Source organism: Phyllostomus discolor, chromosome 8 (assembly GCF_004126475.2).
Source record: "Phyllostomus discolor isolate MPI-MPIP mPhyDis1 chromosome 8, mPhyDis1.pri.v3, whole genome shotgun sequence".
NCBI classification, from domain to species: domain Eukaryota; kingdom Metazoa; phylum Chordata; class Mammalia; order Chiroptera; family Phyllostomidae; genus Phyllostomus; species Phyllostomus discolor.
In genome coordinates, this window is record NC_040910.2 from 40,057,715 (window position 1) to 40,082,622 (window position 24,908).

The 24,908-nt window shown below is 48.9% G+C and overlaps 2 protein-coding genes across 5 annotated transcripts in view; both read left to right on the forward strand.

Annotated features, from left to right (window-relative positions):
• Window positions 1–17,438, forward strand: part of UHRF1 (ubiquitin like with PHD and ring finger domains 1) — a 42,111-nt gene extending 24,673 nt beyond the window's left edge. For all 3 annotated transcript variants that reach the window (XM_028520027.2, XM_028520029.2, XM_028520028.2), the window contains exons 6-17: window positions 481–581; window positions 700–886; window positions 1,702–1,825; window positions 1,920–2,027; window positions 2,307–2,411; window positions 3,203–3,309; window positions 5,279–5,441; window positions 5,519–5,656; window positions 7,553–7,736; window positions 7,813–7,970; window positions 11,530–11,628; window positions 14,717–17,438. In XM_028520027.2, the coding sequence (XP_028375828.1) occupies window positions 481–581; window positions 700–886; window positions 1,702–1,825; window positions 1,920–2,027; window positions 2,307–2,411; window positions 3,203–3,309; window positions 5,279–5,441; window positions 5,519–5,656; window positions 7,553–7,736; window positions 7,813–7,970; window positions 11,530–11,628; window positions 14,717–14,863 (1,621 nt within the window). In that variant the 3' untranslated portion in view covers window positions 14,864–17,438. The remainder of the gene's footprint in view (window positions 1–480; window positions 582–699; window positions 887–1,701; window positions 1,826–1,919; window positions 2,028–2,306; window positions 2,412–3,202; window positions 3,310–5,278; window positions 5,442–5,518; window positions 5,657–7,552; window positions 7,737–7,812; window positions 7,971–11,529; window positions 11,629–14,716) is intronic.
• A 4,723-nt stretch (window positions 17,439–22,161) lies between these two features.
• The window catches only part of KDM4B (lysine demethylase 4B), a 130,386-nt gene continuing 127,639 nt past the window's right edge, over window positions 22,162–24,908 (forward strand). Inside the window, exon 1 of one of the 2 annotated variants that reach the window (XM_028519232.2) lies at window positions 22,162–22,294. The gene's annotated coding sequence lies outside the window, so the exon portion shown is untranslated. The remainder of the gene's footprint in view (window positions 22,295–24,908) is intronic. The other variant, XM_028519230.2, reaches the window with a different exon arrangement.

Here is a 24,908-nt window from a genome sequence, read left to right on the forward strand (position 1 = left end):
TTATTATTAGAGAGAGAGGAAGGAAGGGTGAAACAGGTGGGGAGAAATGTTGATGTGAAGGAGAAACATCGATTGGTTGCCTCTTGCACACCCCCAACTGGGGACCTGGCCTGCAGCACAGGTATGTGCCCTGACTGGGAATCGAACCAGTGACGTTTCGTTCTGTGGGTTGACATCCAGCCAACTGAGCCGCACTGGTCAGGGCTATGTGCTGCTTTCTTTTATCTTGTGTTTCATTTAGTAGGACTTGGCAACTCTGGTTTCTCTTCAGATCGTACAAATCTTTCACCTTTTACTGATTTAGCAGGACTAATTGGCAGGGGGAGTAGTACATGAATGCACAAGAGCCCTGAGAAGCCCCTTACTTAATACCATTTGAGGTGTTCCTATGCTCCAAGAAGGTGCTAGGTGGCCAATCTTCTCGGAGGTGCCTCGGCAGCGCTGGCCAGCTGGAATGTTCTAATGGCTTGTCTCTTGCAGGGATAATTCTCTCAATGACTGTCGGATCATCTTTGTGGATGAAGTTTTTAAGATTGAGCGCCCAGGCGAGGGAAGCCCTGTGGTTGAAAACCCGATGCGAAGTGAGTTCTGATTATGCCCCCTATGTCTCCCATGTTGAGTGGGGGTGGGGGCTTCTGGTCCTCCTATGTGGCCAGCCCTGCCTGGGCTGATCCTCTTGTATCCGGCTCTTGTGTCCAGGGAAGAGCGGGCCTTCCTGCAAATATTGCAAAGATGACCCGAGCAAGACCTGCCGGGTGTGTGCCTGCCACCTGTGTGGGGGCAAGCAGGATCCTGACAAGCAGCTTCTGTGTGATGAGTGCGACATGGCCTTTCACATATACTGCCTCTGCCCGCCCCTCAGCACTGTTCCCCCGGAGGAGGAGTGGTGAGTGGATGCTGTGACTGCTCCCGGGGCGGGCTCGGGGATGTGGCACTCAGCCCTCTGGGATAGGGGGTTGGCGGGTGCCAAGAAATGACACTAACATCTGTCTGTCACCTAGTAAACCCACGAGGGGCAGTGAGAGATGGGGTGAGGGAATATCCTGTGTTCCAGGTGGGGCCTATGCCTCCAGGTAACTGTGGGGAAGGAGAGTCTGCAGGTGGGAAGCAGAGGGGCGAGCATCTCGGCCTTGCCCAGGAGCAAGTCTGTCAGCCAGGACGCTTTTGGCACAGACCGACAGCTGCAGACGTGGCGGAAATGTAGGGATGCCCCAGGCTCTGGCCTCGGAACCCTAACCTATTAACAGTTGTCACCATAACTTGGAGGTGGCCGTTGTTTACAACCTCCGCTTGTGGAGATCAGAAAACTGAGTCTACAGCAGTGAGGAGGTGCCCATTGAATTTTCTAGGTTTCCCACACCCCAGCTGGATCTCCTCACTGCTGGGAGATACCATGTAATTCCCAGCAACAGGGGAAAGAATGTGTTATCCAGTAGAATGTTGGGTGATGATGGGAAGGTTCTCACTCTGCACCATCCATGAGGGTCACCAGTTACCACACATGGCTGCTGACCAGGTCAGGTGTGGCACATGTGACCAAGGAACTGGATTTCTTATTTAATTTTAGTGAATTTAAGTTTAAACGATTCCCTATCTTGAACAGTGTGGGATGGCAGGGAGCTGGAAAGAACAGGCCGTGTCTGCAGGGCTAGCAGGTCCAGAGCGGGCTGAGGACAGGCACTGATGTCCCCGTTGTGACAGGTACTGCCCTGAGTGTCGAAATGATGCCAGCGAAGTGGTGCTGGCAGGGGAGAAGCTGAAAGAGAGTAAGAAGAAGGCGAAGATGGCTTCGGCCACATCGTCCTCGCAGAGGGACTGGGGCAAGGTGAGGTGGCCGCACCCCGCATGGCCCCGGCAGCCCTGTTGCCCTCCCACGCTTGCTCACAGCACTCTTTCCTCTCTGTTTCTGGAATGCACAGGGCATGGCGTGCGTGGGGCGCACCAAGGAGTGCACCATCGTTCCATCCAACCACTACGGACCCATCCCAGGGGTCCCCGTGGGCACCATGTGGAGGTTCAGAGTCCAGGTACCCCCAAACAGCCAGAGTTTGACCAGCAGGCGCTGGCCTTCCAGAAACCCCTTGCCTGGAGACAGCTGTGCCTTGAACAGGTGGCGCGGCTGGAATTCAAGCCAGCTCCTCCTGTGCTGTGGCCCGGATTCAGGGGGAGGTTCTTGTAATAGGTGTGGCACATTCAGTGGGAAGGTCAGGCCCCTGGCTCTGAAGGCAGCAGAGGGAGGGGAGGGTTGAGCTTTTTCTACAGCAGCCAGTCCGGAAGAATAATTTGTTTCTCGGTGTTTTTCACAGGTTAGTGAGTCAGGGGTCCATCGGCCTCACGTGGCAGGCATCCACGGCCGGAGCAATGACGGGGCGTACTCTCTGGTCCTGGCTGGGGGGTATGAGGACGACGTGGTAAGTGGGAGTGGTTTTACTTATTTTTTAATTGTAACATACACATAACATAAAATGTACCATTTTAACTATGTTAAGTGTACATCTCAGCAGCATTACGTACATGTACATTGCTGTGTAACCACCAGCACTATTTATCTCCAGAACTTTCTTATCTTCCCAAACTGGAAGCCTGTCCCCATGAAACACTGATGCCCCATCCCTTTCCCCACACCTCTGGCTTGGACCCTCTGCTTCTTCTCTCTATGAATCTGACTCCTCCTGGGGCCTTATGAGTGTATGAGTGGGGTCTGAGTATTAGTCCTTTTGTGTCTGGCTGACTTCAGTCAGTATAATGTCCTCAAAGTTCATCCATGTTGTAACATATTGTAGGATTTCCTTTCTTCTTAAGGCTGAATAATATTTCCTTGTCTGGATGGTGGACCACACTGTGTTTATCCATTCGTCCGTCAGTGGACACTTGGGTTGCTTCTACCCCTTGGTTGTTATGAATGGTGCTGCTGTTGAACGTGGGTGTGCAGATAATCTGTGAAATGCCCTGCTTTCAGTTCTTTCGTGTCTTTACAGACACAGAAGCAGAACTGCTGGATCACATGTAATTTGCCAGGAACTGCCATACCATTTTCCCTTCCCAGCAGCCGTGTACAGGGTTCCTGTTCCTCCACATCCTTATCATAACTGGCCATTTTATGTTTCCTTGACAGCTGACATCCTAGCAGGTGTTGCGGGTTTATTTTCAGTGGAATCTTCCTCTGTGTGGAGGGTTTAGCTTGTCCCCCTCTCCGTTTCAGGACCATGGGAATTCATTCACGTATACCGGTAGTGGTGGTCGAGATCTTTCCGGCAACAAGCGGACTGCAGAACAGTCCTGTGATCAGAAACTCACCCACACCAACAGGTTTGCAAAAAAAGATTTTCTTCTGTTCTCACCAATTTGCTTCTGCCCCATCCTCTGGTGGCTATACAGGGAATGGGCTTGGTTCTGTTTTGGGTATTATGTCCAGGAAGTTAGATTCCCATTGATAATGTGGTGGAATGTGTGGATGCTAAAAATCCATTCAGTGCATAAAAATAAATTCTTCCCCAAAGAGGCCAGATAATAAATCTTTTTGGCTTTGGGCTACGTGGTCTCTGTTGCAGGCAGTCAGCTCTGCCATCAGAGCTCAAAAGCATCTGCAGAACTTACGGAAATGAGTGAGCATAGCTTTGTTCCAGTAAAACTTCATTTGAAAATTAAGCATTGGGCTGGAGTTCACTGACCCTCAGTTGCGGGATGGGGATAGTCTTTTAAAGCATAAAAAGTATCATAAAGCCCAAAGGAAAAGACAGAGTTGATGACCCAGATATTATAAATTGCATTAGTATGACTCATAAGTAAAATGAAAAGGCAGATGACTCTTGAGGGGAAAGTCCGCAACGAATGTGACGCATGGTATGTAAAGAGCTGTTGCAAACCAGTAAGAAGAGCTGACAGAAAAAAAGCAAAGGACATGCAGGTCATTCACAAAAGAAATGGAAATCTCCAATGACCATGAAAAATTAATCAACTTTAATAATCAAAGAAATACAAGTTGAAGTGATAGTAAAATACAATTTATTTCCCCTATGAAATTGGCCAAAAATTCTAAAGTGTTGAGAAATGCCAGGGTACAGACTGGTATTGCCTTGTTAGTAGAAGTACAAATGGGTACCTTCTTTCCAGAAAGGTCTTGAAAATGGTCTTACGACCCTTGAATTCCACTTTGGAAGTGTGTTATGAGACATGGGGAAGGGAAGTCTTATGAGTAGTAATTTTTGTCATACCATTATGTTTTTTTAAAGGCTTTATTTATTTATTTTTAGAGAGAAGGGAAGGGAGAAAGGGAGAGAAACATCAGTGTGTGGTTGCCTCTCACACACCTGCTACTGGGGACCTGGCCTGCAACCCAGGCATGAGCCCTGACTGGGAATCGAACCAGCGACCTTTTGGTCTGAAGGCCTGAGCTCAATCCACTGAGCTACACCAGCCAGGGCTATCCTACCGTTATGTTAAACAGCAAGATGCCAGTACCTGAATGTCTTTTTTTTTTTTTTAAAGGGAAGGGTTCACTGCACATTTATTTGTCTAGGGGAATATTTTAATTTTAGTAGCTGTTAAAAATCATGTTTTCAGAAAAGATTTAATGTGAGAAACCATATAAGCTAACATTAAATAATATTCTCTGGACACAAACTAAGAAATTTGTTTCACAAGTACTATTTGTATCGAGAAAACAGCGGCATAGTCGCAGCTCCTTTTTCCTCACATCTGATAAAGAGGTCAGAGTGCTGAACCTGACCTCTGCTTGGCCTGCCCCAGGCCCCCGTGCCCTTGGCCGGGACTTATCTGCTGGGCTGGCCCACGTTCACTGCCTCCTTTTCTTGATGACGTGCTCCCCACGTGGTGTGCTAGTATCCTGTGGCTCCAGCAGAAATACAAACCAGCTGATTCAAAACAACAGAAATTTATTCTCATATCGTACATTTCTGGAAGCCCGAAGTCAAAATCAAGGTGTCACAGGGCTATGTTCCCTCTGAAGTTTCTGTGGAGGGTGCTTTCTCCTCCTTCTAGCTTCTGGTGGCTGCCAGCAATCCTTGGTGTCCCTTAGCTGCCTCCGTCCTTACATAGTGTCTTCCCCTGTATGCCTGTGTCTCAATTTCCTTTTTTTCTAAGGTCACTAATCATTGTATTTTTAGGGTCCCCGTTATCCATTCTGACCTCTGAGCTTTATTTGCAGTCATCCTCTTTCCAAAGAAGGTCACATTCATAGGTTCCAAGGGTTAAAATGCCCTCTCTTTTGGGGGGACACAATCCAACCTATAGTGTGTGGTCCCGGTTCTCCCCGCAGGGCACTGGCTCTCAACTGCAGTGCTCCCATCAACGACCGCAAAGGGGCGGAAGCCAAGGACTGGCGCTCAGGGAAGCCGGTCCGGGTGGTGCGCAATGTCAAGGGCCGCAAGCACAGCAAATACGCTCCCACCGAAGGCAACCGGTACGACGGCATCTACAAGGTGAGAGGTCCTCCCTGTGCCTGCCGGGGCCATCTCCAGTCCCAGAGGACACTGACATCAGCTCTCACCCTCTGCAGGTCGTGAGGTACTGGCCTGAGAAGGGGAAATCTGGCTTCCTGGTGTGGCGCTACCTCCTGCGGAGGGACGACAGTGAGCCCGGCCCCTGGACAAAGGAAGGGAAGGACCGGATCAAGAAGCTGGGGCTGACCATGCAGGTGCGTCCAGGCCGTGCTCATCTGGCTCAGCAGTCCTGCTTCTCCCTCCAAAATGCTGGCCAGGGGCCGAGCTGGCCACCCCTTGCTGTCTGCGTTTCAGTTCTTTAGCTAGTGGGTATCGGGGATGGGCAGATTGGGTGTGCTCCTTTGTGTTCATAGGCTCGGGGTTGAGGTCCAGACTTCTTTCTGTTTTCTTAAGATTTTATTCATTTATTTTTAGGGAGAGGAGAAGGAAGGGAGAAAGAGAGAAATATCAATGTGTGGTTGCCTTTCACGTGGCCCCCACTGGGGACCTGGCCCGCAACCCAGGCATGTGCCCCGCCCTGACTGGGAATCCAACCGGCAGCCCCTTGATTCACAGCCTGCGCTCAAGCCCACTGAGCCACACCAGCCAGGGCCAGACTTCTTATTGTAGCTGTCTCAGTAGACAGGTTGTCTGAAATCAACTTGGAGCCGTGCCCACCCCCCCTCAAAAAAAACCAAAAACCAACCAGAAACACTGGTAGAATAGAGAGAAGTCAGTTGTAAAGATGAGGAGGATCAGTCTCTTCCAGCCATCGCTTGCCTCTTTACAGAAGTGGAGTCTTCCATCTCCTGAGAATTTACCCTGGGCCAGAGTAGGGCTTTTTGGCACCATAATTAGGGTGTTTCTGTTTATTATGAGATGCTGTAACAGCCCGATAACTCTTTTGGGACTATTTAGGGAATCTTAATTGTCATTGAGACTCTGATAGCGCCTACCCCTGGGGAGGGGCTGGTTCACAAGGAGTTGTCTTTTGAACATAATGTCTGTACCAGGGGCAATATCAGAAGCTGAGGAACTGGGGAGAAAAATAGCTGTGGGACTGAACACCGGTGCCTGGTGGGAGTGGGGTTTTTATTTATGACTTCAGTTTTCATTGGAACTTAGTGCTTCTTTTAAAGAAGGTTGGAGATTTTTTGGTGAAACATTTCAGAATCAGACAAAGGTAGAAGACTGCATTGCCTTAGATATAGGATTATAATGAAGTCATGCTTGTTTGGACCTGGAGCCCAAGGCTCATCAAAATGGGGCTAGCCCTGGCTAGGTGGCTAAGTCGGTTGGAGTGTCACCCTGGACACCAAAGGGTTGCAGGTTCGCTCCCCAGTGTGGGCACATGCATAGGTTGTGAGTTCAGTCTCGTCAGGGGGCGTATGGGAGGCTGACCAATTAGTGTTTCTCTCATTGATGTTTCTCTTTTCCCCTCTCCCCCTCCCTTCATTCCTTCCTCTAAAAATCTATAAACATCTTCTCTTCCTCAGGTGAGGATTAAAAAAATAGGGTTGGAAGGCAGCTAAGGCCCTGGGGCAGTTGTATGCAAATGAAGTTTCCTTGGGGCACTGCTACAAATTTGTTCAGTCACAAATGGGCTCCTGCCTGCGGTTGGGCCCCAGCAGAGCTGGCTGCCCCACAAAGTGGGAATGTTTACCACCGGCCGCTTGCTGGACAGCTTGCCTACCCCTTAAAGGAAGTAGTAAAGATAAGATGATCACATTGGCTGGATGTGACTGCTGCGTGTGCTCTAACTTCTGTAGCGTGTCACTCTCACCCCGAGGGGAGGGGGCAGGTTCGCCCTTGTTCCTGGTATGTGTCATAATCGGACTACTGCCCCAGGCTCTGGAGTTGGAGGAGTAGTGCTCTCAGATCTGAGGCTATAGGGTAGAAGGAGTTAAGGCTTTTAAGGCTGGTTTGGAGATTGGGAAGGAAGTGACAGTGAGGTGAGGGGAGATAGGAGGTGGCAGGAAGTGCAGGGCTGGGGGGTGGCTGGTGTCAGGGTAGGGCAGGCCCTGGTCCCCAAACCTCCCTAGGGAGTCTGGGTGGCCCAGCAGGTGCAGTACTTCAGCCCGATCCTCACAGTCGCCTCCGTCCTTTCATAGTATCCAGAAGGCTACCTTGAGGCCCTGGCCAAGAAGGAGAAGGAGAAAGAGAAGGAGAAGGAGAAAGAGAACAACAGAAGGAGGTCGTCCAAAGAGATGGAAGAGGAAGAGGAGGAGGAGGAGGAAGAGGAACAGGAGGGCCTCACATCCCCCAGGAAGGGCAAACGGAAGAGCAAGTCAGAAGGTGGGTAGCTCTCCGTGGACAACCTGTCCTTGTGGCCCTGGGGCGTGCCCACCCTCACCATTCTGCTCTGTTTCAGGAGGTGGCAGGGCTGGTGCCTGCTCCCTGGAAAAGGCACCCAAGAAAACCAAGGTGGAGCCGTACAGCCTGACGGCCCAGCAGAAAGGCCTCATCAAGGAGGACCAGAGCAACACCAAGCTGTGGACTGAAATCCTCAAGTCGCTCAAGGATGGGCCGGTGAGCGTGCCACATGGCCTGGGTGGCCTTCCCCACTTCGTTTGGTTCTCTTATTGCAACAAAACAGAGGGAACATCAAATGCAGCACTTTATTTCATTTCTTAACCAATTCTCAGGGCACAGCTCAGTGGCATTAACATTCACATCGTCATGCAACCATCGCCACCACCGTCTCCAGAACTTCCTCATCTTCCCAAAACAAAACTGTCCTGATAGACACTAACTCCCCTTCCCTCCCCCAGCCCCTGACACCCACCATCTTTGTGTCTCTGTGACTCTGACTCCCCTAAGGAACTCATGTAATTGGAGTCACATATTTGTTCTGTTGTGTCTGGCTTATTTCACTGAGTGTAACATCTCTGTGGTTCATCCACATTGTGGCAGGTGTCAGAGTGTTCTCTTTAAGGACATTTCATTTAAGGACTAACATTTCATTGTCCGATGAACCACACTGTGTATATCTGTCATCTATCACTGGACAGTTGAGTTATTGTCACCTTTGTGAATCATGCTGCTGCGAACATGGGTGTGCGACCATCTCTCTTAGTGTCTGCTTCCATTTCTCTTGGGTATTTACAGATGCCCCATGGTTTACGATGGGGTTATGTCCCAATAAATCCATCATAAGTCACATGCATTTGAGACATCTACCAAATGTCACAGTTTAGCTCAGCCTGCCACGAACATGCTCAGTGCAGGTACATTAGCCTCCGGTTGGGCAGAATGTTCTTGCCGCTCCTGCCCAGCACCACAGGTAAGTATCAGATTGCGTATCACTAGCCCAGGACAAGATACAAATTCAAAATACGGTTTCTACTGAATGGGTCCCACTTTCACACCATTGCAAAATCGAAAAATTGTAAGACAAACCATCATAAAGTGGGGGCTGTCTAGACCCAGGAGATGGATTGCCAGGTCCCATGGTCACTCTGTGTTCAGCTTTCCAGTGAGATGCCAACCCAGGCTGTCTTTTATTTTCCTCATTTTTTTTCCAAGCTGTCTTTTTCTTTTTCTTTTTCTTTTTTGATCCTCTTGCCCTCAGTGGGGTGAGTGACACTGATGGGTCACTGCAAGTGAGTGGCTCATTGTCCTCTGGCCGCTTTCCTCACCTGGTGGGAGCTGCTCGCCTTGGTTCACTCTCAGAGCCACACCCCCACCGTGGGCAGTCTGCAGGAGTCCTCTGCTCCCAGGCTTTTCCTCCCAGTCATCCCATCGCAGGTTCCATCTTCATCCACAGCCCTTCTAGCTCAGCCCCTCCTCCTGCACGCGTCTCCTGTGGCTGCCGTAACAAATGAGCATAGACCTAGTGACACAAAATGACACAAAGTTGTTCTCTCTGTTCTGAAGGTCAGAAATCCTAAATAGTTTTTCTTTCCTTAAAAAAAAATTATTTTTTGCCCTAGCTGGTGTGGCTTGGTTGTAGCCTTGTTCCATAACTGAAGGGTTGCGGGTTCAATTTCCTGTCAGGGCACCTGCCTAGGTTGTGGGTTCAATCCCCAGTCTGGGCACATACAGGAGGCAACCAATTGATGTTTCTTCTCACAATGATGTTTCTTTCTTTCCCTTTTCCTTCCTCTCTCTTTCAAAACAAGGAAAAAATGTTCTCAGGTGAGGATTAAAAGAAAAATTTATCTTTCAATTACAGTTGACATTCAACGTTACATTAGTTTCAGGTGCACAGCCATAGTGGTCAGCCATTTATGTAACTTGCAGAGTGATCCCCTGTTACGTCCTGCACCCTCCTGACAGCGCGGGCACACGGTTGTTACAATATTGTGATTGTGTTCCCTGCGCTGTATCCCCATGACTGTTTTGCAACTGCCAATTTGTACTTCTTAATCTCTTCACCTTTTTCACCTCCATTGATTTATTCTCTGTGTCTTTGAGTTTGTTTTATTTTGCTCTTTAGATTTTATATGTAAGTGAAATCATATGGTATTTGTCTTTATCTTATTTCTTTTAGCCTAATACTCTGTATGTCCATCCATGTTTTTGCAAATGGTAAGATTGCATTTTCTATGGCTAAGCAATATTCCGTTGTATATATGTGCCACCTCTTTTTTATCTGTTAGTCTATCCAAGGACACTTGAGTTGCTTCCATATTTTGGCTATTGTAAATAATACTGCAGTGAACACGGGGGTATAGGTATCTTTTTGAATTAGTGTTTATATTTCTTTCGATAAATACCAGAAGTGGGATCACTGGGTCATATGGTAGTTCTAGTTCAAAAAAATTTTGAGGACCCTGCATACTATTTGCTGTAGTCTGCATTCCCAGCAACAGTGCACGAGAGTTCCCGATTCTCCATGTCTTCACCAACCCTCGTTGTTCTGACCAGTGTGAGGTGATGGCTTGTGGTTAATTTGCATTTCTCTTATGGTGAGTGACACTGAGCATCTTTTCATATGTCTACTGGCCATCTCTAGCTCCTCTTTGGAGAAATGTCTGTCTAGGTCCTCTGCCCATTTTAATTTTTTTTAAAGATTTTATTTATTTTTATAGAGGGGAAAGAAGGGAGAAAGAGAGGGAGAGAAACATCAATGTGTAGTTGCTTCTCACATGTCCCCCACTGGGCACCTGACCTGCAACCCAGGCATGTGCCCTGACCAGGAATCGAACTGGTGATATTTTGGTTTGCAGACCAGTGCCAGGTCCACTGAGCCACACCAGCCAAGGCACCTCTGCCCATTTTTAAACTGGATTGTCTTTTCTGTTAAGTTTTCTGAGTTCCTTATGTAAGTATTTTTTGGGTATTAACCCCTTATTATATGTATTGTTGGTGACTATCTTCTTTCATCCAGTAGGTTGTCTTTGTTTTGTTGATAGTTTCCTTTGTTGTGCAGAAATTTTTTAGTTTAAAGTAGTCCCCTTTCAGGGTCCTTAATTTAATCCCATCTGCAGAGTTTCTTTTGCTGTGGAAGGGAATGTATACACAGATCCCGGGATTCAGACGGGACATTTTGGGGGCCTTGATTTAGCCAGCCATGTGTTCCTCAGGTCACCTTCTCCGCAGAGTGTTCTTTGAGCACCTGCATTCTTGGTTGGCCTCTCCCAGGCTTCCTGCTGCACTTCCCAGTACCGCTGTGACATTTCTGCCTTTTCCTGTTCCATCTTCACCCTTCCCCCACCAACAGGGCTCCGAGCTCTATGAGGGCATAAGATTCTTCTGTTTAATCCACTGCTGGAGCCAGGCACCCAGACAGCATGCAGGAGCTCAGCACTATTTACCGAGGAATCCAGATCCGTGCTCTCAGATTACATTGATAAAGCCTGCTCTTGACCCTGACCCTGGGGATCCTACTCAGCACCATCAAGGCTATGTCCCAGGCCTGCTCTGCCCACTGCCAGGTCCCCGGCGAGACCGGCACCTGTCTTTCTCATCTTAGAATGGCAACCACACCATTGCTGTCTCCCGTGGTGGGGGTAGGAGAATGAAATTAGGGGACCCAGGGTGAGGCTTTAGCAGGGAGCCCCATTTTCTGGGGATTCCATCTATATGGTTGTTCATTCTAGTGTAAGGCTCTGCTGGTCTCATGCACCCTCTTTTCTGGTTTTAGAAATTCCTGAGTAAAGTGGAAGAAATGTTCCAGTGTATTTGCTGCCAGGAGCTGGTGTTCCGCCCGATCACAACTGTGTGCCAGCACAACGTGTGCAAGGTGAGAGGAGTGCACACGGGGTTGGGCCGCCACACGACCGGTGCACGGCGTGGGCTTATTGGCTCGGCTTCTTCACTCCTGGCTCTCTGCAGGGCCTCAGCGCCTGCTTTCTGAGTAGCCTCGATTATAGTTGTCTCCCAGCCTTTGTCAAGGGATCCCACTGCTCCGCTTCCCTGCTCCCCACCCTCCTGTGCCTCCCTGGTGCTATGGAATCAAATGCTGTCACCTTGCCTGGGCCACCGAGCCCACCTGGGCCTTCTGGCACTCGGGTCACCTTGCTTCATGATTCCAGCCACACAGGCCCTCTGCTGTACATTGGCTGGTACTCTCCTCCAGCCTCTCATATACCTGGGGGTCCGGGGTGGGAGAAGACACTCAGCAGGCCTGGGGTTTGGTCATAATAAAAAACTGTAAAGCAGGCAGTAAAGGTACAAGGTGCTTGTTTCCTAGAGGAGCAGGAGGAATGCTTCTTGCAGGAGGGGGCCTTAGCCTGTCACCTACCTAAAGAGGGCCTCCGGGCAGCATTCCAGACAGTTGGAATGGCATGTGTCCGGACAGGCAGGCTCAGCTGAATAGCTGGGGCCTGTGGAGGATGTAGGGCTGGGAGGGGGGCCATAGGCTCTGCCTGGTGGTCTGTCTCAGGAGGGAAACTATGGACAAAAGAGACGGGGGCTGAGATTAGACTAGACCAGGGTCTCTCCCTCAGCACTGCAGATATTGGGGCTAGAACGCTGTGAGGGGCTGTTCTGGACACTGAACGATTGAGCAGCCTCCCTGGCCCCCACCCATTTGATGCCAGGAGCTCCTTCAGTCATGACATCCACAGATGTCCCCAGACAGGGCCCAGTGTCCCCTGGAGGAAGAGTCGCACAGTTGGGAAGCACTGGTCTGTGTAAGAGGTTTCTCTGCAGTGTTTTCTGGCCGGAGTCAGTGAGTAGGAACTTATGTGCAGTGCAAGCAGATGGTGTTAGAAGGCAGCGTCCCCGCCTCTGGGTCACTCTCAGCCTCAGAGCTGCTGGTGACTTTGTTCTCCACTGTGGCCCCATTCCCCGCCTTGGGGCTGTCTTAGTGCTTCAGCTGTCACACTAAGGGAGGAACTCAGAAAGCGTTAAGCAGTTTGGCCATCAGGGTCAGGCTTCTACTTCTCTGCTCTTGTGCTCTGATGCCATGTCGAATGGGCTGTGTGACCTGGAGGAGAGGCTCAGGATTGGTGGAAGATAGTGAAATGAGGGCTTTGGAGTCAGAGGCCAGGGTTTGACCCTCTCCCTGGCTCTGTACCCCCCAGCATTGGAAAGCCCCTCGGTTGCCCCTTGGTGGAAAGGGGCATAGCAGCACCGTCTTGACCTGCTTCTGGCTCCAGGTGCCACGTGTTAAAGTGCTGTGAGCAAGTATGCAGAGGGAGGCATGAGGTGCAGGGGGAGCTTGCAAAAGGTCAGGCCTGGCTAGCACTGCAGAAGTGGACCAGACTGATGGGGTTTCAAGGACCAAGCATCTCAGGGGTCAGTCGTGTGTGTCATTAAAGTGCCAAGGCTGTGAAGGAAGATGGTACCAACTTTTATGTGTCTGCCCCGTTTGTCCATGCAACCGTAGTTAATATCTTCCAGAACCTCAGCGTGGGCGGGGTTATGGGAAAACGACCCTCCATTCTTATGTCTCAGCCCCTGATTTTTTTATTCTGTTAAGTTATATCATTCTAGTAAAATACACATAACATAAAATTTACCATCCTAACCACTTTTAAGTGTACAGTCTAGTAGTATTAAATACATTCACACTGTCGTGCAGCCATCCCCACCATCCAGCTCTAGAACTTTCTCACCTTCCCATACTGAAACTTTGCCCACATTAGACACTAACTGCTCCTCCCCCTCCCCCAGCCCATGGCTCCCACCACCTACTCCTTGTCTCTATGGATCTGATTCTTCTAGGGACCTCCTGTGAGTGAAATCACATAGTATTTGTCCTCTTGTGACTGGCTTATTTTACTGAGCATGTCTTCAAGGTTCATCTACATTGTAGCGTGTGTCAGAGTTTCCTTTTTAAGTCCAAATAATGTTCCATTGTCTGGATGGACCATGTTCTCTGTATCAGTCACCCGCTGATGGACACTTGGGTTGTTTTCAGTGAAATGAGGGCTTGAATACTGTGAATCATGCAGTAATCCACAACCTGATTTTTGAACATGGACCCGAATCTTAGTTGTGTTGAGTAGAAAAGAGCTACCAAGACTATAAACTTCCTATTGGGAAAAGAATTCGGGAATGTATGAAAAGGGAAACAAGAGCCTCGGTATACATACATGTTAAATGTGCTCTGGTGTCAGCAGGCTTTCCACCGTGTCGACATTTGCTCCCTTACCCACTTGCCTGCTGCAGGTACCTGCATACTCATGTGCATTGTCTCTGTCCCGGTGGGTGGGGTCTTACCTGTTTCTCTGATTGGGCAGCTGGCTCTTCAGGGCCTGTCTGCTGCATAGCTTGGCCTCCACCTGGCTTAGTTTGAACCCAGAAATCTAGCTCAGTGCCAGAATTCTTTCCTTTCCCCCTTTATTCTCATGGACACATATTTATTGGTCCTCTCCTATGTGTCATGTCCTATGCTTGGTGCTGGGAGGGTCACAGGGAGTATCTATCTGTTCTACTAGAAATAAATACATTAGTAAACAAGATGATGCCAGAGGGCAGAAGGTGCTGTGTCAAGGCACACTGGGGAGGTGATAGGATTGGCTGCATACGGTGGGGCTGTTTCAGGTAGCGTACAGGCATCAGGGAAGCGTCCTCTGAGGAGTTGACTTGAGCCAAGGCACAAGTGATGAGCCAGTGGACAAACCTATTGGGTGGTTTGGCATGACCTGTAAGTGCCAAGGCCTGGTGGCCAGGATGAGCTTAGAGTCTTTGAGGGGTGCTGGGGAGGTCAGGCTGGCAGTGGGTGGTGAGTGGTAGAAAGTGACACTGAGAATCAGGAGGGGCCTCTGGACCCTGTGAGCAGTCAGTAAGTGCTCTCATCTCTGTCACGGGGGATACCGGGTGGCCAGGAGCAGCCTTGCTGACATAGACAACACATCTCACCTTCCCACACTCTCTCGTAGGATTGCCTGGACAGATCCTTCAAGGCGCAGGTGTTCAGCTGCCCCACCTGCCGCTACGACCTGGGCCGGAACTACACCATGCAGGTGAACCAGCCGCTGCAGGCAGTCCTCAACCAGCTCTTCCCTGGTTATGGCAATGGACGGTGATCCTCAAGCACTTCTCGCCTGGCGTTTTTTAAAAACGCATCAGAGGCGTCCTTGGCCCCTCTTGTTTTTAGTGGGCGTAACTTAAACATGTAGTTTTTCCTCTCCTCCCTAAAAAGCCTTGTCTTCCTGATTTTTTTAATCTATAAATTTTCATGAATATGTATTGTGGCTCAAAGAAAGAAAGAAAGTTAGACTTCTCAGTTTTTATCTTGGTTTTTTAAAAAATATAAAGCCTGCAATGTATCAGCAAAAAAGAAAAACCCAACAAAAAGCATTTTTTCCTTTTTTATGTAACAAAATATTTTTAATAAATTGCCTCTTAGTCCTGGAGTTACAGCCATTAAACTTGATTGAAGAACCAAGTCTAGCCAAGTGCAACAAGGGCCATGTGATTCCATGACATCTACGTCCCGAGTCTTTTGTGCAGAGCAGCGGCCTCACTCAGTGACTGAAAAAACAAAAACAAAGCAAAAAAAAGACTGACATCCGGCCAGCAGGAAGTGAACACTGTCCACGACGGGTCTTCGAGTTTGGACTAATGGTGGTGACTTTTGTAGGCCTCTCAGGTGCTGCAGTCTGGTCTACCCATGGGGGACACCTCCTGGGTCTGTCGCCTGAAATATTCTCCAAGATGAACATACTCCTCTCCACAGCAGACAACCCTAATTCCTGTGGCCTCCATGTCTTCTCGAAGAGTTCTGAACACAGCTGCATCTCTTTTCCTAACCAGCATGAAATGTCATATGACAGATCTAGGCTCGACAGCCTCTGGAAAAAGGGCTTGGAAAGTGGTGTCAGGCGCAGTCCGGCCATGACCCAGGATAGAGTCAGTGAAGTGCTCTCAGACCTTGAGCGTGATCGGCACTCTCCAGTCCCCATCTGGGTTAACAACAGTGCCTCTAGTGTTGATGTGGATGCCATAGACATGGAACATGCTCATCTTCCACTTCTCTTGAGCCCACTCTGTAACCTTTATTGCATCATTCAAGTTGAAGGATTCGTGTTCTTTTCCCTGACCTGCTGCATACAGTTCCAAGAGATTGCCGAGATGTTGAGTTAAAAGCAGGGCCCCATTTTCCATCAGGTGAAGAACTAACTGAAGCAGCTCTTTTCCAGAGTCTTTGATCTTCAACGCCAAGCCATGGAATACTGTGTATAAAGAGCCCTTGAAAGACATAGCATCTTTGTTGAGTGAGAGTCTCTGAAAAAGGTCCTGGGCTACTTGAACAAGATCCTCGGTTTTCTAGAGATGTGTCTCAAATATTTTCCTGTCCTCTCCTAGATTTGTGAAATCACGGGCAGCGGTCAGTAATGCCTGAATTATCTCCTGCAAGAGCTCAGGGCTGAAACCTCAGGTGCAACCACAGTGAATGCCTCTTCCCATCACCAGCGCAAGTTCCCCAGCCTTCTTACTTTCTGAGTTGTGGATATAGCGTCCTGGGCCTTCTGGTGGGAAGTTCGCCATTAAACGAACCCAAATTACATGTATCAGAGGCCTGGCTGTCTGAAGCCATCGAGTTTCTATGTGCGTTTGCTGCAAATGCCGCCGAAGTTCTGCTCCCGCTTTTTTTTTTTTTTCTGAATTAGAAATGACTCGGCCTGAAGGCCACTTATATTCCTGATACCAAGTTCTCAGAGGTTCCTGCAAGAAGGCATTGACTGCCTAGAACAATCTTTCCTAGGTGTGTGGGCTTGGCCCCTAAAGCTGAAAGCGAGTGTATCCCCCTGCTAGCATTTTATTGCCAAAACCCAGCAGGATGGTGTCTGGTAGTGGCCCTGATTGTGGTGTGGTCCTGCTGTCATTCATCAGGTATTGTTGAAAGGGAAAAAGGAGAAAATCCCCCTCAGCCCAGTTTAAACTCTGGCCTCAAAGCCGTCCGCCACCAGCTGGCTTCCATGGTTAAGACCTGCAAGTAGAGACCTGTGTCCCTTGAGTAGAGTTGAAGCCACACAGAAGCTACCTCCTCTGGACTGTCCTCTCTGTGGGGCTGGGTGCACAGCCAGATGCTGTCCGACTGGAACACCACAGAAGCAGATGCACGAAGCCATGTTCAAGTGCCTTTGGTTCTTTCTTTCTAAACAGGGCTCTTTTTTTTTAGCACTGTATTATTGAAAATGCCAGCCAGATCCTCAAACCAGCCAACCAGTTTTTTCCAAAACCAGGTGAGTAGGGATGAGTTTTGTCCTTCCTTTAAATTGAATTTTCAACTTGCCAATTGAGAGTTACAAGAGGAAATTTGTTTTTAAAATAAACACTTTCTAAATGAATTTTTTTTGTAGTTACTGTACATGTACCAAGAAATCTATAACCTAGGGTTTTTTTTTAAATTGTTAATTTTTTTTTATAAACTTTACCAAAGTTTGCAGCTTATACCTCAATAGAACAGGGATATTTTAAATCACATAACTGCAGACAAACTGGAGCAATATTGTTTAAAATGTTTTTTCCTCTTTATTATTAGGTTGTTAATGTATTAGGAAGAAATGACAAAATCCTGTGTAGGCATTTTCTAAAAAGTTCAATATTCCTTGTCCAGATTTTAGATTCTCAGAATAAATATCTTTTACAGTTGCATTTGGTTTTTGTCTTCTATTTGCAAATGGCTTTGTGGCCCACCAGGCACTTTAACAAAAACCACAGGAGACAGACTAGGCAGGTGGCATCGTCCCCATTTTGCAGATGAGAAAACAGAGACCCAGACGATCAAAGTGATGGGCAGTGGTTCTAACTGCTTCTCAGGAGGGGTTTGGCTTTGACCTTTATGGATAGGGTCAGCAAACTATAGCAATGGGGTCAAGTCCAGCGTTCTAGCTTGGGGTGGGGGTGGTCACTTATTCTCATTAAGGTGGGTGCTACTGTCCTTATTTATGTTGGAGGAAGCCGAGGCTGCAGTGGTCCTCCACTTGGAGACCAGCTTGGGCTGTGAGTCAGCGTTACCAGACTGAATCAGCAGCCGAGAAGTTGAATGACCCTAGAAGGGGTGTCCGCAGGCCTGGGGGAATTCGGGCACTCTGGATGTGTAGGGACTGCTGACCTGAAAAGCTATTCCAGCACCAGTGAGAGGCCAAGGATGAGAGAAGGTATTAGTGCTGAATTCTGCGGAGGCTGTTTACATTGGTCTGTTACCCCTCGCCTTTTATGGATGGTCAGGTAGTGAGTGACATGGGCATATAATAAAAAAGTTCTCCCCCTTTGTTCTTTAAAATGTGTCAAAAGCCCTTGAAAAACATACTAAGTGCAAGAAGGCAGTCACAGTGATCATATGTGATCTTGCATGAAATCTCTAATACAGGGACCCATAGAGACTGATGAGTGATACTGGGGGCCAGGTCAGGGGAAGGGGGTGTTGACTGAAGGATGCAGGGCTTTTGAGGTGATGAAAATGGCCTAAATCTGGTGATGATTGCACATGCCGGTAGATACACTGTAGTCCATTGACTGTACATTTCAAATAGTTGTACAGGATACAAATTATATCAAGTATGTCACGTGTGAATGTAGAAAATAGAAAAAGATAGCAATGAGGAATGGGAGAAAGTCCACAGTGTCCTCAGTTGGGCCCTACACAGGGACAGACCACACTGAGGTGGGTTCATTGTCAAGATTGTGAACTTTCATTTTCAAAGTTAATGTCATTGTTAGAAGATAGCAAAACCCCCAAAAGTATATTTGTGAAACTATGCAGGAATAATCACAATATTAGGCATATTTCTTTCCTGATAGATTAAAAAAATTTTTTTAAATAGCTTTATTGAAATACATTTCATGTTGCCATAAAGTTCACCCATTTGAAATGTACAGTTCAGTGGTTTTTAGCATGTTCATAGAATGTGTGACCATCATCACCGTGTGGTTCTGGGGGTTCTCGTCCCTCCGAAAGCAACCCCACTCCATCCCCCAGCCCAACAACTGTGAGTCCATTCTCCGTGGATTTGACTGTTGTGGCCTCATGTTTTCAAGGTTCATCCATGTAGCAAGTGTCAGTGCTTCACTCCTTTCGTGACTCAGTGATCCACTCTGTGAATGGACCACATTTCTCTATCCATCTGATTGACTTTTTAACATAAAATTTTTCTTTCCCTGCATCCCAGGTTGTAAAATTAATACACAATCCCTTTAGAACATTTGGCACCTGACTATATAAAGGAAAAGTCAAAATACATAGTCCTTCCATCCAGAGGGTTGCCATTGTTAGGCTTTCTTTGTGCGTGTATATGTGTTGGTACTGTAATATTCAACCTTAGAACAGCATGCTCATACAGTTTTGACTCAGCCATTTTGCAGGTGAGGCATAGAGAGGTTAAGTGGCTTACCTAAAGATATGGCAAGGACAGGGTGCATGTATATTTAAATTTATTTTTAAATATTTTTAAAAAAGATTTTATTTATTTTTAGAGAGAAGGGAAGGGAGGGAGAAAGAGGGAGAGAAATATCAATGTGTGGTTGCCTCTCACATGGCTCCCACTGGGGACCTGGCCTGCAACCCAGGCATGTGTCCTGACTGGGAATTGAACCAGCGACCCTTTGGTCTGTAGCCCTTGCTCAATCCACTGAGCTGCTCCAGCCAGGGCTATTTTTAAACATTTTATTTATTTTTAGAGAGAAGGGAAGGGAGGGAGGAAGAAAGGGAAAGAAACATCAGTTGGTTGCCTCTCGCATGCCCCCAACCAGGGACCTGGTCCGAAACCCCGGCATGTTCCCTGACTGGGAATTGAACTGGAAGTGTTTTGGTTTGCAGGCTGGTGTTCGATCCACTGAGCCACACCAGCCAGGGCTATATGTAAATTCAAAGAACAAAATTGGCATATTGCTGTATATTCTGCCTTGTGTCCGGTTTTGTATTGTTTTCAGTTTATTTATCAAGTAGCCACTTTGTCTAGCACCTTAGTAAACAAACATGTGCAGGTGGTCTGGTGTTTGCATATTTGTGTCTGTGCTCATAAATGTGAAACACACTACACGTGCCTAACAACATATGTTTGAGTGAAATGATGTATCTTTCTATCCATCTCTTTTTTTATGCATCAGACACCTGCGAGTGGGAGGGAAGTCTGTGTCAAGTTTATTTTGTGGCTCTGTAACTTGCCCTTTGGGGAAGGTGAAGACCAGGTATGTAAAAAAAAAAAAAAAAAAAAAAAAGGGTCAGGCCTCAGGGTGTGAGAAGGCTGCTGGTCAGTACCAAACCACCTCCTGGCCTTATTTAGGGAGAGGTCCCCCATTATGAGATTTGCACCTGTCTGCAAAGACATAGAGAAAACCTGGGCAATTAGGTGTTTTCCCCAAACTAATTTGCCCATGTGAAAATTCTGGGAGTGTGTCCTTCCTACTTTGCACCTGACACTTTTTTAAATGATTATAGTTTTTCTCCCTAACATGAAAACTTTCAAACAAAAATTCATAGGAAAAAAAGTCTAAGCAAAATACAAAAGTTGACAACCTATTTAGTTGCCCCAATAAGAAATTAAAATTTCATAGTTTGAAATCCAAACACCTGTAATTAACTGTCTAATATGATAAACTTGGAAGTAGGAAAAAAAGGCTTGTGTGTGCAGGGGGAGGGGGGAAATTCCTTCATTATTGCACTTTTGACACCACGATCAATTTCTATTTCTGTCTTTCCCACTAGTTAGGGAGGTCCTTGGGTGCAGTTACTATTTCCTATTTTTTAAGTTAAATTTTAATTGCATGAGGAATATAGGAATATGATCCCTTGAGGATTAAAAACACCCTAGAACAGATCCAGGTCCTTACCAATTTTACCAACATGGATTTCTTCTGTTCCTGAAAAGACTGAGTTCTTGCAGTTCAGGGGTGGCCTTTTTCTGCGTGTTGACAAAGGTGGTGGTGTGTCCTTAGAAGCCACATGACATTGGTTTCTGTATGTATACAAAATCCTGGATCCTTCAGCTGCTCTGCAATGTCTGTAGGGGATCATTCCACCACAGTACATGTAGTTTTACCTACTTTTTCATTGCTACATAGTTAATATTCTAGGGTACCCTGTGCCACGAGTTACTTATCCCACAGGGATGGATATTTAGAACAAAACATGAAACAATGGTGAACAAACACCGGAAACAATTGTACACAGTATTACAGCAAGCATCCTTGAACGGTGCAAGTTCTGAAACCTTTCTCAGGGTCCACGACCTCCAGGAGTACAGTATAGGTGCACTGAAAACGTTCCTAGAAAACGTCTAACTGCCGGGTTTACACTGCTCTCTGGGAAATGGGGACATGCCCACACCTCTTTAAGCTAGCAATTAATAATGATCGTAATAACAAAACCTCAATTAAATGTTAACTAAGCAAAGCCACATGGTCAGACCTTTTCCGTACTTCCTCCCACTTAATTCTGGCAACATTCACAGAAATTGGAGCAGACAAATGTGTGTGTGTGTGTGTGTGTGTGTGTGTGTGTAGCCATAATGTCCACTTCACAGGAGAAAACAGGCCCTGCGAAGTCACTTCGCTGGAGGCCACTCAAGGAGAGGTTGGAGCCCAGCTGAGCTTTGCACCTAGGTCAGGTAACACCCAACTCCTCGCCTCTCTCACGTTTTAGGGACTCGAGGGAAGGCACCTAACTTAATCCGGAAGGCTTTGCCTCCTTTGCAAAAGTTTGTTGATTGTGATGGAAATGAATTTGGTTAATTTTGGAGGGGTGAGCGTTTGTTACTTTCTATTTCTCCTGTTCTCAGTTCTCTAGCTTTGCAAAATGGGATGCATTGGGGCTATGCGTCCTAACTGAATTTTGCGAACTGGGGAACTCTGCGCCCAAATTCCGGGTGCGGGTCTCGAACCTCATCCCGGCACCTCCCTGACAGGGTGCTGAGGTTGTGCAGGGTATCACGTACTCAGCTGCCGCCTGATAACGAGGGCAGGGCCCGAACCGTGATTGGCATCCACTTCAGCCAGCCCGCGCCTCTGGCTGACCACGCAAGCCAATACCCGCTTTTCCCCTGCGATCCGTGAGGTGTCCTTGTAGAGCCGAGGCTCAACCGCCGTCCGGTTGGTCGCGACCGCCTTGGCTGGCGTGCGCCGCTTCCAGTGAGAACGAAGCCGGTCAGCGGGCACGTGGGGTAGGCGCCGGCGTGTCCTCGCCTGTTGGCCAATGGGAAGGTGAACCCGGCGCTTGCACCCGCCCAATCTAGGCTCTCGGGAGGCGGCCCGTGCGGTGTTGATCGTCCTGGCGGAGGGGAGGGGCGGAGCTGTCAGCCGCAGCCAATGGACGCGCGGGCGTGGGCTCAGGGGCCAATGGCAGCCGGGGCGGGGCTGGCGCGCGTCCTCATAAGCCCCGCCCGGGGCGCTCGCGGAGGGCTCGGCCGCCAGCGACCGAGCGGGGCCCGGCCCGAGCGGTACCTGGGGGTGCGACGCTGAGGGCGGGGGAACGCGCGCAGCTGCTCCGGATCGGGCCGCGCGCGCCGCCTCAGGTGAGCCCGCGGGAGGCGGCTGCCGCATCCGAGCGCGGGCCTCGCCGCCCCTGCCGCCCCCGCGCCACGCCGGGGGCTGTGGGCGGGAGGGAGCCCGGGACTCGAGGGCCAGGCCTCGGGTGAGGCCTGCTCTGGCCGCGGTCGCCGCGCTTTGTCCGGGCCCGCGAGGAGGTTGGGGGCGTTAACTGCCTGGCCCGGGGCGCCTGCTGGGCCTCGGGCGGGGGCGGTGAGGCCGGACAATGGCGGGGCCAGGGGCGAGAGGCGGGGGCGCCCTGCTTGGGCTTGGGGCGCGCGGGGGCTGGGCCGGGGCGTCTCCGCCGGCCCCGCACAAAAGATGACAGCGTGGGTGGCCGGGCCCGGCCCTGTTCGGCTGGGCCCTTCTATTATTCACAACAATCCTAATAACTAAAAAAATAATAATTATAATAGAGGGAGCCCAGGCCCTGGGTGGAACCCTTCTGTATTTCCTGCCCTTTGGGCACGGTGGGGTTAACTGGGCGCTTCCCAGGGGCGCCCCCCGAAATATCCATCATTGCATTTCACTACCCTCCCGAGTCATCCTGCAGTGCCATCGCGGCTTCCAAACTTACCTCCCATCTCCGTGAGCCCCTCTAAAGGAAGCGTGCAATCTGGATTTTTTATTAAAAAAAAAATGTGTTCACTTGCTGTGCACATCACAGATTCCAGACGCGTTCCCCCAGTCCCTCCCCCTCTCAGCTCCATCACCATCGCGAAGTCCCCCCTTTCTCTGTAGCAATAAATTGTGGAATCGCTCCTGCACGAACCCCTGGGGCTGTGCAGGAATCGCTCCTCCAAGCCACCCCCGTGGGAACCGGGGACGGATTCATTCTGAAAGAGACCTGTCGTGGGTTATTGAAGGGCCCGGGTCTGCGCTCAGTGGGCGCGATGGCACCGGGGGTATTGGGATACACGTCCACCTGGACAAGGTGGAAGATTTTGCAGAGGATTTTTTCCCCCTCTGGAGGCGGGGGAGGCGTGGACTGAGCCTTGGTGTGTCCCATCTGTTTTTTCCGAGGAGGATCCTTTTGTTAATAATTCAGGTGCACCTGGGGAACTGTTTCCCCCGAGTTCTGTTCACTGGAGCCCAAGATTCTGTTATATGTAAAGAGTGTGTCCTTTTCCATGTGTTTCTGTCAATAGCATTTATTTAGCAAGGTCCTTTGGGTCCCACTGGGTGCTGGCACTGTCTTAAGGTCTGATGATGCCTGCCTCAACAACCATTTATCTGGCTGCCCCCCAGGTTGGAGAAAGCCCCTAAAACAGGCTGATTGGATGACTCCTGTGGGCTTTTATCGTCTCTGCCTCTGTGCAAGAGCTAATGACTCCCTCTAATTTTCAAATAATAGCTTCCCTAAGAGACATGGGGACGGTTTGTCAAGTCACACTCAGCCTTTTCTTGCCACCTTTGCAAAAGCAGTGGGCAGTTTCTCTGGTCTTTACAGTTTGTTTTTTGGAACCCAAAGGACAGAGTGTAAAAGTCGTGGAGTCAACTCGTGATTATATGAGTAGAGGGTTTCTGAAACTCACCGGCCCTCTTCCTGTGCTTCTGATTGGATGCTTGACAGATTTTGCTGCTTTCTTTGCAGGATGCAGGAGACATCATGAGGGCCAGACTACCCTCCCCTGGGGCAGGTCACTTGGGTGGAGGGCAAGGGGGTGGTAGAGGTGTGGTTGCACAAATGCTCCCATCCCAGGTATTGCACTGAGTATGCAAGTGACTACTGTGTCAGATGCGCCGTGAGTGTGTGCATGTGTGCATATGTGTCCTTGTTGAGACTTGAAATGTATACAGATCTTAGTAACAATTGACTTTCTTGCATTTTTAAGTCCTTGCCTCTTTGGAGAGTGGGCTGCTAAGGAGTCATTCAATGTTAGAGCTTAAAGTTATTGTGGATGGGACCCCACCCTGTCTTTGTTCTACTTTTTGGTTTCCTAGAAAAGATCCTCCGCCAGTCCCTGTGCCTTCCTGCAGGAGCCCCTGGGGCAGTTAGTGGCCCTCTGTGTCCTTCCATCCTCCCCCAACCCCCTCTACTCTGCCTATACTTGATCCCGAGTCTCTTCCTCCTCTGTTGGTTTCTTGTGCTCCACCCCTTTCTGCTGGCTGGCTCATCAGAGCCTCTGCCCTGGAGAGCCCATCTGTTACTTGATTCCATCTGACACCTGTGAGGATGGGCATTAGGGGTGTTTGAGTGCTGAGGCAGGTTTTGGGGAAATCCCTCACTTTAAGTGGGCTTCAGATCTAGTGAGGGCAAGAGGGGGTGTGGTCACAGTTATGATGATGGTGTGGAGCCCAGTGTCCTCACGGCCAGCCGGTTCATGGAGCAGGCAGGATGAGGTGATATGTGAGGATGGATGGAGGAGGGGACCGTGGAGTGGGCAAATGAGCATTTCTGATTGGCTTGCTTCACGGGATCTGGATGCAGAGCCTTAGTGTAGGGTTTAGAGCTTTTTTTGTTAAGAAAGTGACCTTGGACCAGTCACTTTCTTAACAAAATGGGGTGGACATTAACCTTCCCAAGTGTGGTTGGGGTGTGGAGAGTAAATGAACTGTGGGCAGATGGCAGGACTGTGAGGGTTCTGTATGTGTGCTGGG